This window comes from Dendrobates tinctorius, unplaced genomic scaffold, assembly GCF_039654945.1.
Source record: "Dendrobates tinctorius isolate UK_male_01 unplaced genomic scaffold, ASM3965494v1 ptg000107l, whole genome shotgun sequence".
Taxonomy (NCBI): Eukaryota; Metazoa; Chordata; class Amphibia; order Anura; family Dendrobatidae; genus Dendrobates; species Dendrobates tinctorius.
This window is the reverse complement of record NW_027361775.1, coordinates 22,199,885-22,213,057: the sequence shown is the minus strand read 5'-3', so window position 1 is coordinate 22,213,057 and position 13,173 is coordinate 22,199,885. Positions and strand designations below refer to the sequence as shown.

Genomic DNA, 13,173 nt, shown 5'->3' with positions numbered 1-13,173 from the left:
CTGTCCAGTGGGAATTGTAGCAACAAAGAGAATCTGTCACCAGGTTTATGCCACCACATCTGAGAGTAGTATTGCTTAAAAGCAGAGATGTATCCATTACTGGGCTGCTGGGGGCAGTTTTGTTAAAATCACTGTATTATCAGCTGCAGATCTACCAGTGCTCTGAATGCTGAGCTCTGTATAACCACGTCCACACCACTGATTGGCAGCTGTGTACACTGTGCATAGGCAGAAAGCTGCTAATCAGTGGTAGGGTCATGGTTGGACTACCTGGCAGCAGGCCAAGTAATCCTCTAAAGAGAATCTAGTGATATGCTGCACGCAGACTAGGGAGCAAAAATGATGACAGATTCCCTTTCGAAAAGGACCTGTCACAAGGTTGAAGCTATGCAGTTTTTGTCTTATTTTATTATTATTATTATTATTATTATTTAGTGGTAGTTTCTATGGTCTTTCCAAAGGGGCGTGGCTCAGACTATCTGGGGGCGTGTCTTTAGACTGCTTTATGCAATTACACTGTAAGCAACACCCCCTTGGTAAAGGTTATAAATATATCAAACAACAACAAAAAACCCTGAATATTCAGCATGAGTAAAATAATAGCAAAAATGTATAATTTTTTGACCTGGTGATAGGTCCTTTTATTAAATAATAATTGTACCCTTTAAAGGGAACCTGTCAATTGAGGCCTAGCCAAGTGAGGAGTGATCTCACACATGTACATTCTTGTTCCCATGGTACTACCATAATGACTGTATGGAAGATGTGATCCACACCCAGGGAGGCATAAAATAGGATCTGAGGACTAGTCAGGGGGGAAGAGATTTCCTGCAAGACTAGTATAGTAAATGTGAAATAAAAGTATTAGTAAAAGACAACATTAGTAAGGCACATAAAAACCTCATCAGAATAAAAAATCAGCATGCATATCAATATGGTAGAGGTAGGGGGCAAGTTCCCTTTCAGGACCCTAGTATTATTCAATAATTCGGTGCAATGAATACACTGAGAATCTTACATAAAATCACTAGTTGTTCGTGAATGTATTCATAGCAGCCGACTCAATGTTGGATTGCAATACTAATGGAATAGAAGAGAAAAGCAGCTGGTACCAATGGACATTCTCTTGATTGAAAAGTATTAGGCTATGTGCACACGCTGCGGATTGGTCTGCGGATTTTTTATCTGTGGAACCGCAGGTAAAACCGCAGGTAAAATGACCTGCGGTTTTACCTGCGGATTATCCTGCGGTTTTCCCTGCGGTTTATCATCTCTACAATGGAGGAGATGGTAAACCGCAGCAGAATCCCAGAAAAGAAGTGACATGTCATTTCTTTCTGCCGATTCAAAACCGCAGCTTTTCCGCAGTTAAAAATCAGCAGCATGTGCACTGCAGAATGTAAATCCCATAGGATAACATGCTACTGTACACTGTCTGCAGAACTGCTGCAGATCCGCAGCGGCCAAAACCACAGCGGAACCGCAGCAAAAACCGCAGCGTGTGCACATAGCCTTACGTTGCGTGAAACCAAAGAGAGCCTTGATCAATGGTGTAACATGGTTTAAGGCTCTTTTCATGTCAAGGGATCACAACAGTTTTGATGGAACTATGAATCCTTGGCCATACCAGAATATTTCTTCATCTGTCCATGTAATGAAGCTCAACAGAGCCCCAAACCTGCACAACAATGGTGGAAGCAAAAGAAATGTTAGCACCTGGAATAGACCTTAAAGAGGACCTATCACCAGGTCAAAATTTACCAGTTTTTGCTCTCATGTTATTTCCACTGCACCCATGAGTTTTTCTTTTTTATCTGCCATAAAGTTCCAGAGATATAGGCCTTTTATTTAATTAACTGTAATTTTTTATGGTATTTACCAAGGAGGCGGTACTTTAGTATGACCTGCATAATCACCCTGCGTGAACACCGTGAAAATAGCAGTAAATAAAAAGGCCCATATTTCTGGAACTGTATGGCAGATTTAAAAAAAAAAAAATAAAAATAAAGGAATACTCAGGGGATCAGCAGGAATAAAATAACAACAAAAACTGGCTACTTTTCATAGGGTGACAGCTACTTTTTAAAGCTCAGATTTAGTAATATGTAGATAGGAATGGGGGAAAAAGGAAAAAATCTCAGCTCACCAGTTAATAGAGGATTACCGGATCGGACTCGGTGCATGGATAGATCCAGTAGGTTCCCGGGATGGGTAGGAAGGCTTATACATGCACACATTCAGTATTTGGTGAGTTTTTTACCTCAGTATTTGTAAGACCATGTGCACATGTTCAGTATTTGGTGAGTTTTTTACCTCAGTATTTGAAAGCCAAAAGCAGGAGTGGGTGATAAATCCAGAAGTGGTTCAAATGTTTCTATTACACTTTGCCTCTGACGGCTCCACTCCTGGTCTTGGCTTACAAATACTGAGGTAAAAAACTCACCAAATACTGAACATGTGCACATGGTCTTACAAATACTGAGGTAAAAAACTCACCAAATACTCAATGTGTGCATGTGGCCTTATTTGGATTAACATTAAAAAGGAAGTTAAGGATTAAGAGCGTTTTGCTTTAAACGTTCAGACCAGACGTCTGGACTCTTACTGCCATGATTTTATTTTTCCCCAGTTTTCAATGTTAAAATATATGTGAAGTTTTAGATTTTTTTGCTTTAATATAGAAGCTGATGGATAACCATCCTTTTCTCCATTAATAAGGGGATATTTGAAAAACATATTCAGTTAATTTACTGTATACTCTGACACATGCCCAGAATTTGTTTTCGGTACATACAGTTGAAAATGCTTCATTCGTCATTGCTGAAGAAGAGATCCACATGCCTCATCTGAATCATTGGACTGATAAAGGAACAAAATCTATAGATGCTTCATAAATGCTAGAATTATCACCATTTTTTTCCGACCCCTTGATTGAGTAGTCCAATGCTGAGCGCGGATTGCTTACCTTGCAAAGCGTTCTTTACTTTCTCAATCAGACGATCAGTGGAGTTTTCCCATTGAAACAAACACACTAGAGCTCAGTGGTGATCAGTTTATTTCTTTATTCACCAAATACAATTGAAATGGTATCAATGTACAATGAGACATTCCCAGAATGGCACAGCATTGCCTTATTCGAATCAGAAAATGGTGTATAATCTTTGAATCTTAAGTCCATGCACAGGATTTAGAAGCTTTTTTTAAAAAAAAAAAAAAAAAAAATGAAGAAAAAAAAACTGGAAAAAAAATAATAAAAAATAAAAGTAGAAAATTAAAAACACAACTATTACGTCTCATAAAAGAGGCGGTTAACAGCTGTTACTTCACATTCAGAGACTGAGTGGATTCCTGAAACCATCCCTTGGTTAAAGAAAGTATAAAATTTTCAAGCCACATTATTTCAGCCAGTCAGAAACCTTTATCTCATAGGTCACCACCAGCAGTGATTGTAGACGGAGATGGTAGTGCCACCACCAGGATGTGTGACATATGCCTACCCTTGCTATCGAGTGCTGCACACTGACAGGACTAACATGTCTCAGGTTCCCACTCCTATATACAGATCCAGAAGATGTGACAAGGCTGATGATCTCAAGAGTGAACATTTTGTAGGATACAGTTCTTTCTGTATCTTTGGAAAAATTGGTACTGATGCCTTTGACATTATAGGCCTATTGCAAAGACCTGATGAGAATAATCACACAGTAGCTGAATAAATATATATATCTAGAAATATATATAAAGGTAGAAGTGCATTTTTTTAAAGCTGTGTCCCTCAGCTATAACTTGCAATATTTCAGTAAGGCCTCTTTCACACATCAGTATTTTTGATCAGTATTTCATCAGTATTTGTATGCCAAAACCAGGAATGTCTCCAAAATAAGGAACAGGAGTCAGACTTTCAATTATATTTTTTTCTCGGTAAGTTCCATTCCTGGCTTTGGCATACAAACACTGACCAAATACTGACGTGTGAATGAGCCTTTAGAGAGACAAACAATTTAGTGCTATTTCCCTAAAGATATTTTGAAACTTCTCGTGACGTAACCCAAAATAACGGTATAACATTACTTGGGTACTGATGGAAGCATTGACAATGTCTTTGATATTATCAATAATACACCTAAAATAATATATTGTATAAAGAGAGGTGGACGGCACTCACCGATCGGAAAAAACAACTTTATTGAAGAATCTTCTACGGGACCTTTGTGCGCAAAACGGTTGTCGTCATCTTCGCACCCCTGTTCTCATTCTACCGTTGAAGATTCTTCAATAAAGTTGTTTCTCCTGATCAGTGAGTGCCGTCCACCTCTCTTTATACGATATTTTGCAAATGTTATTTCATTGGATGAGCACCTGAGGGATTTCCAGGTGTAGAGTCTGACTGTTGCCAGCACAAGGAAATTGTGTCGTCACCAACAGTGTCTTGGCGGTGCGGATCACTTTGCTCTTTTGGTATTTTGCCTAAAATAATATTATTAAAGGGAATCAGACAGCAATTTTGAGTGCACCAAACTGCTAACATTGAATCACACCTATGTTGTCGATCATACTGCCAAGACAACAGGGAAAACAAAGTTTTATTCATATGACTATGAGTTACAAGTGTCCAATGGGCATTTCTGAACCACGGAAATGTTCTGGCTTCTTGGCTGCAAAACCTTCCTTCTCTAATCTTGGTTAATATGTATTCCGGTCTCATGTGTCATACTACGTCCTAACCAGTAGAAGACCGCTAGAGCTGTCAATCAAGAGCAGATAGGAGGGATTGCAGAGTTGTGCAGTTGAGAATCCAGGACACTTCCCTGGTTCGGGAATGCCTTTTTTAAATGCTCTAGTTCAGGCTATAGTGCGGCTAGAGTTGTGATGTTGGTCTTGCTTTAAAGCCGTATTCTTGGCTTTAATAAAGACAAGGATCTGATGTTTTGCCTATGTTTTATAATATGGAATTATTACGTTATACATGATCATTGAAAATGGAAAATTTGTATTTGAAATTTTAAATAAAAATGATTTGCTAAAAAGAAAGACAAGAATCGCAGTTCTAGTGGTCATCAGCTCGAAGTGACATCTACAGATAGTTCCAGCTCTCATTTCAGCCTGTGCTCCTAATAGTCTAATACTTTGCCCTAACTATCAGAAGACTGCTGGATAAGGGGTTGACAAAGATTTGAAGCTTGGAACGAAAGGTTCAGGAAACTCTCTTATCTTAAAAACTCTGGCTCAAGCTAGACAGTGACTAGAGCTGCAATCATGGTCTTGTTTGAAAGTCTTTTTCTTGACGTTCAAATCACCTGATATACGACTGTAGGAAAGACAGCTAAGCAGGTAAAAGTGAAGGCTGCTTATACTCGCAGCTTTTATTTCAGCCTACATTACTAAAGCTTCCATATGACGTCCTAATCAGGAGACCACTAGATCTATTAATCAAATGCAGAGAGGTTGGATAGGTTTGCTGTAGAAAGGCTAGGACACCTCCCTGGTTCAGGAACGCCCAGTTGACTCTTGGTGATTCATTAGCGCACAGTGGGTGAATATTAACTTACTGGTATGATAAGGAACATAGCTTTGATTAAACTTGGTTTCTCGGGACCTATTTAGCTGTGTTAGGCACATAATGTGTACACAAGTGTTGACAGATTCCCTTTAAGTTTAGTTTCCTATCAAGCCTAACAAATTTATTGGACTATATTGTTTATTTGGGATTATTAGCAAGTTTTGTTTTCTTATAATATGGCCCCTTAATTAGTATAAGTGAAAACCAGACCAAATGGAATTGTACTGCTGAAGAAGTGGGGTAAAGTTGTCCTACATAACCAAACATGATTCCTACCTGACCTTACCCAAGTAACGCTGCCTCGAAGTAGCGTGGCCTAACTCGGAAGCGCTCTTTCAGATAGTCGCCATTAAAAACGTGTGTGTACGTCTAATAAATGTAGGTTTCCATACATCAGTTTTTTTTCCATGTTGCAATGTAGAAATACGTGCAAACATTTCATACCTCTAGCTCAAAAACTGAATGACACTGAATGTAAAAGAAACACTTGCTACATATGCGATACGCAGATTATGTACAGAAGGAGAACGATCCAGTGTAAACATTTTTCATACGTGAAATGTGCAGCATATTTCTACATATGCACTTAGGTAAAGCTGGCATGTATATAATATATATCAAGTTTAGCGCCATATAAAGCATTGTATACTTATTTAAACATATACTATATAATACATGTATAAGGGACACATATCCGACATGGAACAACATGTCCTAGTAGCAAGCAGCATAGTGATGTAAAAATTCTATCAAACAATGGCAAAACATACCATCGGCAGGTTGGCTCAGTTCTTACACATTCATGGTGGTGGCAGCAGTATGTTACATAAATGCCTGATAAAAGCTCCCCCTCCTCAAGTTACTGCACTACGTTGCCATCCAGTTGACGCCAATGGCTCTGCGTCCAGACGTTGACTGCATCTCTGACGTGACACTGCACAGTCACCAGCATGTATCAGAATTCATATTAACAAAGAGTTTATAAAAATACAAATGTAAAGGGTTCCTGTTAAAAAGGAGCGTGCTGGGAAAGGGGTGGGATCCAGGATGGATTCGGAAGCTCATGCAAGAGATGGAGCAAATTAAGTCTTATTCTTGCTTGGGTTTGGACAGCAAAAGGACGGCCTGTGCCTGCTCTGCGCCCTCCAGCTGCTCTGCTTCCGACCTGCTGGTTTCTTGAACGTGAAGGGCAAGATGAATGGGAAGATGGGTGCTTGTCCAGTCTCTTATTGTTCTGATGCTGGTTTACTGGTTGACTGGAAGGGGCATGGCATCATTAATTACAATTCATCCTATATGTATATACCTATATATATACACATGACTAGTTATATTTATATATATATATAGATATATAAACACGACTGCGCAGATGAGTTCCCTGTGGGTCCACAAATACGCACACAGCTAAAGATTATTACTTCACTAGAGACACATATTTGTCAGAATAAAGTGCATTTCTAATACCCTACTGCCCCTGGGATGTACATTGTGAGTCAGGAGGAGGAGGCAGCACCCGGAAAGGTTTGGAGTTGATTATCACCAACTCCATGGTGCTCCAGTCTACAAGCACCTTCTTGGCACACAGGCAGATGCTATGGACAACAACACCCATTCTGCAATCTGGGGTTGGCTTTTAACATGGGTTGAGAGACTCATCGCTGCCCCCAAAGCCCAGGGTGAGGGACAGTGACAAGGGGTAAAGGAAAGTGCTGAAATGAACATCTCCACATTGGAGGTCATTGGCATGGTCTGAGTGGAGTGGGGAGCCAGATGGCACCATCAGGAGACCTGCAGAGGGTCTGGATCAAGGTGGAGGGTGGAGATTTGCCAGCAGCCTCAAAGCCTTTCCTTCTTCTCCATGTCCACAAACATGCACAGCCAAAAGTGCTTACAAATCAGGGTGGAGAGCAGCCACTTCCACACCTTATACTCCGGAGGGAGACTTGTCCGACACCCCCTTCAGCACCTCGTCTATTCTGTCATCTTCAATAACAACTGAAGAAAGGGAGAAACATGGGGTTGGGTATCAACAGGCAGAGTGTACCAAGAAAGGTGATAGTGGGAAGGAGAGATGACATGGAGAGACATGAAATGCAGAGAAATAAGATGAGGAGGAGGTGAGGGCTTGAGAAGCAAGGAAAACAACATGTGCATTCACTCCTACACTGCCGTTGGCTGGAGTCTAGCAATGCACACACTTATGGACACAATGATGCATTCACGTGGAAACAGAAACAATTGCATAGCTCGATACAAAAGATGCATATATGTACAGCCAGGAAATTGTGCACTCACCTCTTCAAGACTAAGACCTATGCATTGAGTCCAAGACTAAAGCTGTTTTCATACCTGATCGAAACCCTACAACCTATGTAAAAGGCATCACTTCATGTCTCCATGGACATGGTCAATTGGTAGTGTCCACATTCTCCACCATTGTCTTCAGTGTTGCCCAGCTCCAGTCCTCATGAGCCACCAACAGGTCTTGCTTTCAGGATTTCCTTAGTATGGCCAAGGTGATAATTGCAGTACCTGCACCGGCAATAATTCCATCTCCTGGGCAATACTAATGAAATCCTGAAAACATGACCTGTTGGTGGCTCTCGAGGACTGGAGCTGGGCAACACTGGTCTAGATAATTTCTACCAAATTAGATTATGCTCCAATTATTAGGATAAAAGCATTTGGTTACTTTAACTCTTGATATTAATACAATGGATAATAATGTGCAGAACCAAGTTTTTGGATGAACTTTACAGAAACAACCGACCTCGACTAATGAGAGGTGATCTACCCCTGAAAGATATATAAGAGGGATTACATGTCCGTCATCTAGGCTGAACTGTGATATCATTAGTCTTCTAACTACACAGCGCTCTCTGATTCTAACCTTCCTTTTCATTTTTGCCATCGATGCCTAAAATAGGCGCTAAAGAATTTGGTACCTATAGGAGAAGGAACCATTCAGCCCTACTCCTATATCCCATAATGAAGGCTAGATGGACCCTCACACTGCTGCGTTACTGGTTGCTAAATCCTTGGGTTCATGTAATATTTTATCAGTACTAGAACAAATAAATGGGGGGACACATAAAAGGAGAGGCTGAAATTAAAACGAGGTCGGTCTGCCTACTGAAAGCACATTGAGATAAATGGTGCACAAACTAGTGGGCTGAATGCATAATGCATCAATGTGCTCCGTACAGGACGCTGAAGGCGAAGATTTGGGAAATATTTTCTTCCCTCGATATTCTGTAGAGAGTTACGTTTGGTGGTTACGCCAATTCCTTTTAGGTTATCGCATTGCTAGTGTTCCCCCAGAAATGCACCTTGTAATTTTCCATGATTTCAACCCCACATACAGGATGGATATTCTGCATTAAAGACGGCCGTCCTCTACGACTTGATGAAATGTAAGTATCTATGGTAACTCCGGAGTTTCAGCTGCATCTAAAATGGCACCATATCCATCCTTCCCCCTATAGAGCGATGCCACTCTGCAAGTCATCAGCTGCACAGATAGAAATGCCCTCCTATGTAGCGGCAGATAGAGATCCCCGTCCGCAGGGTCAATGGTCTTGGGTTTGGTCAGCCCCCCAATGTAGAAGGTGAGAGCACAACTTCGTAACACTTCATTGGAAAACAAACAGCACCTCACAGACACTACTGGTAGCAGAAACTGCCCGCTTCAGGCGGGCGACAATGGACACTGCGTATGTGTGCGTCTCTGTGTACAGATATACAGACCACACGTAGGCACAGAGAATAGAGATATACACAGTATATGGCACGCTCTGAGATCAGTACCTTGGACAGTGTCAGCTCCAAGAGAGAAGAATGCACAACAAAACAAGGCATTATTGGTGTTAGCAGGTGCATTGTACATAGTCAGCTCAACATGTTCATCTACCTGTCTGCATCTCCTTACAGAGACGCACAGCCCCCATGAAACCAGCCCGGTATGACCGGATGACAGCGGCGTGATCATTGCATCGGATGTCTGCAATGTGCCCCCACCCCATTCATTTCCTCCACATACGCATGCATTAGAGAACCGGTACCTATAGATGTAGGCGGTCAGGAATGAGAGGGGACAATCAGCGAGGCGCCCTTTTATTTGGGATCCACCGTCTACCTCCTGCTAACATGCAGATTCCCAGCAGATGTATACGCAGTATATGGTCTGATGAGAAGCCACACATGGCAGGCAGCCACAGGTGTCGCCCATGGTGTACGGATGGCATCGTGTGTGCCCAGTGGGTATGCCGCATACATGGCTGGCAGCCGGGTATAGGGCAGATCAGAGGTGCCCAGCATGCCAAGATCTCCTCCCCAGTCACCCCATGGCACACACAGCATCACCCTCACACAGACTCCATGATGTGGGGAGGAAGAGGGTGATGGCATGGAGGAGACAGGCTCTCGTATATGGAGGATGCTGCTGTGATGGTGTCTGTGCGCTCATCCCCTCTATGAGTACATGATGGCTGGCACAGCCCTGGCCATTGAAGCCTTCTTACCTCTCTTGGCTCTGCCAATCTGCCCCAATTTCGGGGGTCTCTTCTGCTGGTTCCCCCCATAGAAGGCGCTGGTGTCCTGGAGACGGCAGCTGAAGGAGATCTGCCCCACCTCGGTGTCAGAGCCGTAGTGCCCCATCTTATCCTCGCTGTAGGGGAGAATCTCAGACATGGTGGCGGCACCAAACCCGGGGATTGTTGCGGCGGGGGCGCTGGGGATCCTGCGGCGGCGGTGGCACGGGCGGGCGCACAATCCTTCTGTCTGTGGCTACGGCAGACTGCGGAGGAATACGGGCGGGCTCAGCAGCACTGGAGGGGACCCGGGGGTGTACACTGCTCCCCCAGCTCCTGAGTACACGTCTGAGGAGAATCTGAGAGCTCCTACATCATAAAGGGGAGCAGTGTCCCGGTGACGTCATGTGAGGGGGTGTGTGACATCAGGAGGCGAGTGCGGAATAACAATGACACTGCAGCAAAACAAGGAATCAACTTCACAGAAGCAAACCCTAGAGAACAGGGGCGGGCGGGCGGAATCCTGGGAGGAGGGGGCTGCCGGTGTATCCTCGGGAGAGGGGACCCCCGCCGCCTGTGACATGTACATCCATGTGCTGACCGCAGTCATTCCTCCCCACTGTGTGAGGGATTAGCATTCACGCCGGCATGTACAGGGCTGAATTATTAGTCTGGGGATTGGTTTCATACCTGACTCCATAATGGCCACAAACTGCTACTGAGCAAAAGTGTAAGGAAATGCTGCAAAGTGACCTTGGTTTCCACAGTAGAAGGGTTCATTGTTTATTAATTAGCAAAGTGAACGAACGAGAGAGAAATCGAAACCAAATCAATGTTTGGTGCCACCCTTTAGCCCCCAAATTCGTCTCAGCCCACTTATACAATGCCCACCATTGTGCAGGATCATAGTCGGTTGCACAGATTGTACCAAGCAGGTGACAATGATCATTTTATATGCAGGGCTGGTTTTAGGCGAAGTGGGGCCCTAGGCAATGTTTAAAATGAGGCCCCAAATGCTAACATATTGCACATCCCACGGAAGCATTTTGATTGTATTTATATGCGCTGAGTTCAGGCCGCTAAACGTGTGTGATCAACAACATTGAAGTCGTTCAACGCTTGCTTCCCGGCCTCTTTCCACCGTCTTTGAAAGAATGATGGGGACAGAACGATCACTAACAGATCACCATACAGTATCATGTTATCAGCAGCACATCTACAGTTTACACCCCATAGTCCTTTATATAATATAAATGTGCCCCATAGTCCTCCATATAGTATAATACACTCCTCATAGTCCTCCATATAGTATAATACACTCCTCATTGTCCTCCCCATATTAAAATACACTGCTCAGTCCTCCATATAGTATAATACACTCCTCATAGTTCTCCATATAGAATAATGCACTGCCATAGTCATCCATGTAGAACAATTCACTTCCCATAGTATAATGCACCCCGTAGTTCTTCATATAATGTATTCCACATAGTTCTTAATACAGTATAATGCAGCCCACATAGTATATTATATAGAATATAAAGCAGCCCTTCTCTTATAGTATAATGCAGCCACCCCTTAGAGAATAATGCAGCCACCCCATAGAGCATAATACAGACACCCAACAGAGTATAATGCAGCCACACCATACAATATAATGGAACATATATAGAATATAAAGCAGCCCTTCTCTTATAGTATAATGCAGCCACCCCTTAGAGAATAATGCAGCCACTCCACAAAATATAATTAACTCCCCATAGAAAATAAAACAGCCCCCTCATATAGTATAATGCAGCCACTCCATAGAATATATGGCAACCCCCTTATAGAGAATAATACAGCCCCTTATATAGTATAATGTAGACCCCCATAGAATACAGTGTAGCCCTCCTCATATAGATTAATGCAGCCCCCATAGAATATAATGTAGCCCCCATATTATATAACACAGCCTCCCCCATAGAATATAATGTAAAATGTACCCCCCCATGGTATATAACACAGCCGCATAGTATATAGCCCAGCACCAAATGGTATATAGCACAGCCCACCATGGTATATAGCACAGTACCATGGTATACAGCCCACCATGGTATACAGCCCAGCATGGTATACAGCCCAGCATGGTATGGTATACAGCCCAGCATGGTATACAGCCCATCATGGTATACAACCCCCCACCCCCTGAGAATTGCCCCACAGTCCAGTACTCATACTGATTAAAAAAAAAACAAACACACTCCTCACCCTCTCCTCGTGCCCGCGCTGCTTCCGGCTCCTGTCTCCTGCACTGCCTGGTACACAGTGAGCGCGAGATGACGTCATCGTGCACCCGCTGTGTGTCAGAGGCAGAGCGGGGAATGATGGGAGAGGGAGCGTCAACTGTCTCCTCCATCATTGCTGTGAACTGTACTGGCATCTACGACGCCGGTATAGTTCAACGCGGTGGCAGGGGGAGTCGGCGCTGGGGGCAGGCGGCCCCCTCTGCATCACAGGGGCCCCATAGTGGCTGCGTGACGTGCCGCTAGCTGGGGGCCCCTGAGGGAGTGGGGGCCCTAGGCAGCTGCCTGGTCTTTCAATGTGAAGCGAAAAAAGGAGAAATATGCAGCACTCACCAATATAGCTGAAAAACTGTGCGTCTTTATTTCACATGAATTCCATCAATGGATGTGTGGACATGCAGGATGTTAGAGGAATGCTAGGGGAGGGAGGTGCCAGACAAGAGCCGTTTCGCGATTACTGGCTTCTACGGGTCCTGGTCTGCCTGCCCCTAACGTCGGCCCTGCTTATATGTAGATTGATGTACACTCATTAAAGGGGTTGCTTTCCTTTTAACTAAATCTGCCCCGTCTGCAGTTTGCAGTACAAAAAAACAAAGGGGGCCTCACACACCTTCCCCAGGTCCACCAGTGAGTCTCCGCTGATGCGCCTTGTGTCTGACATTGGCTGCAGTGCTGATGTCACGTTGACAGCTTGGTAATGACTCAGTGCGTGCAGAGTCTCTAGCAAGGCGTTCCCATTTAGAAATGTCGTCAGCAAACTGTAGCCAACCCTTTAATGGAAACAGAAACAGCTGTG

General features: G+C 43.5%; 1 protein-coding gene across 2 annotated transcripts; it reads right to left on the bottom strand.

The window, feature by feature from the left end:
* Window positions 1-3,047: 3,047 nt before the first annotated feature.
* Window positions 3,048-10,700, bottom strand: CAMK2N2 (calcium/calmodulin dependent protein kinase II inhibitor 2). 2 transcript variants are annotated; one of them, XM_073589240.1, is made up of 3 exons: window positions 10,084-10,700; window positions 9,371-9,385; window positions 3,048-7,558 (listed from the first exon to the last, which is right to left on the bottom strand). In XM_073589240.1, the coding sequence occupies exons 1-3, from the start codon at window positions 10,250-10,252 to the stop codon at window positions 7,488-7,490; spliced, it is 255 nt and encodes an 84-aa protein (XP_073445341.1). In that variant the 5' UTR covers window positions 10,253-10,700; the 3' UTR covers window positions 3,048-7,487. The 2 variants fall into 2 exon arrangements, with proteins under 2 accessions (XP_073445341.1, XP_073445342.1); XM_073589241.1 differs by lacking the exon at window positions 9,371-9,385 and having other exon boundaries at window positions 10,084-10,691.
* Between the last annotated feature and the right edge of the window lie 2,473 nt (window positions 10,701-13,173).

What these genes read in the sequence shown, in the direction of transcription:
- CAMK2N2 (XM_073589240.1), bottom strand. Translation starts at nt 10,252, where the DNA reads ATGTCTGAGATTCTCCCCTACAGCGAGGATAAGATGGGGCACTACGGC.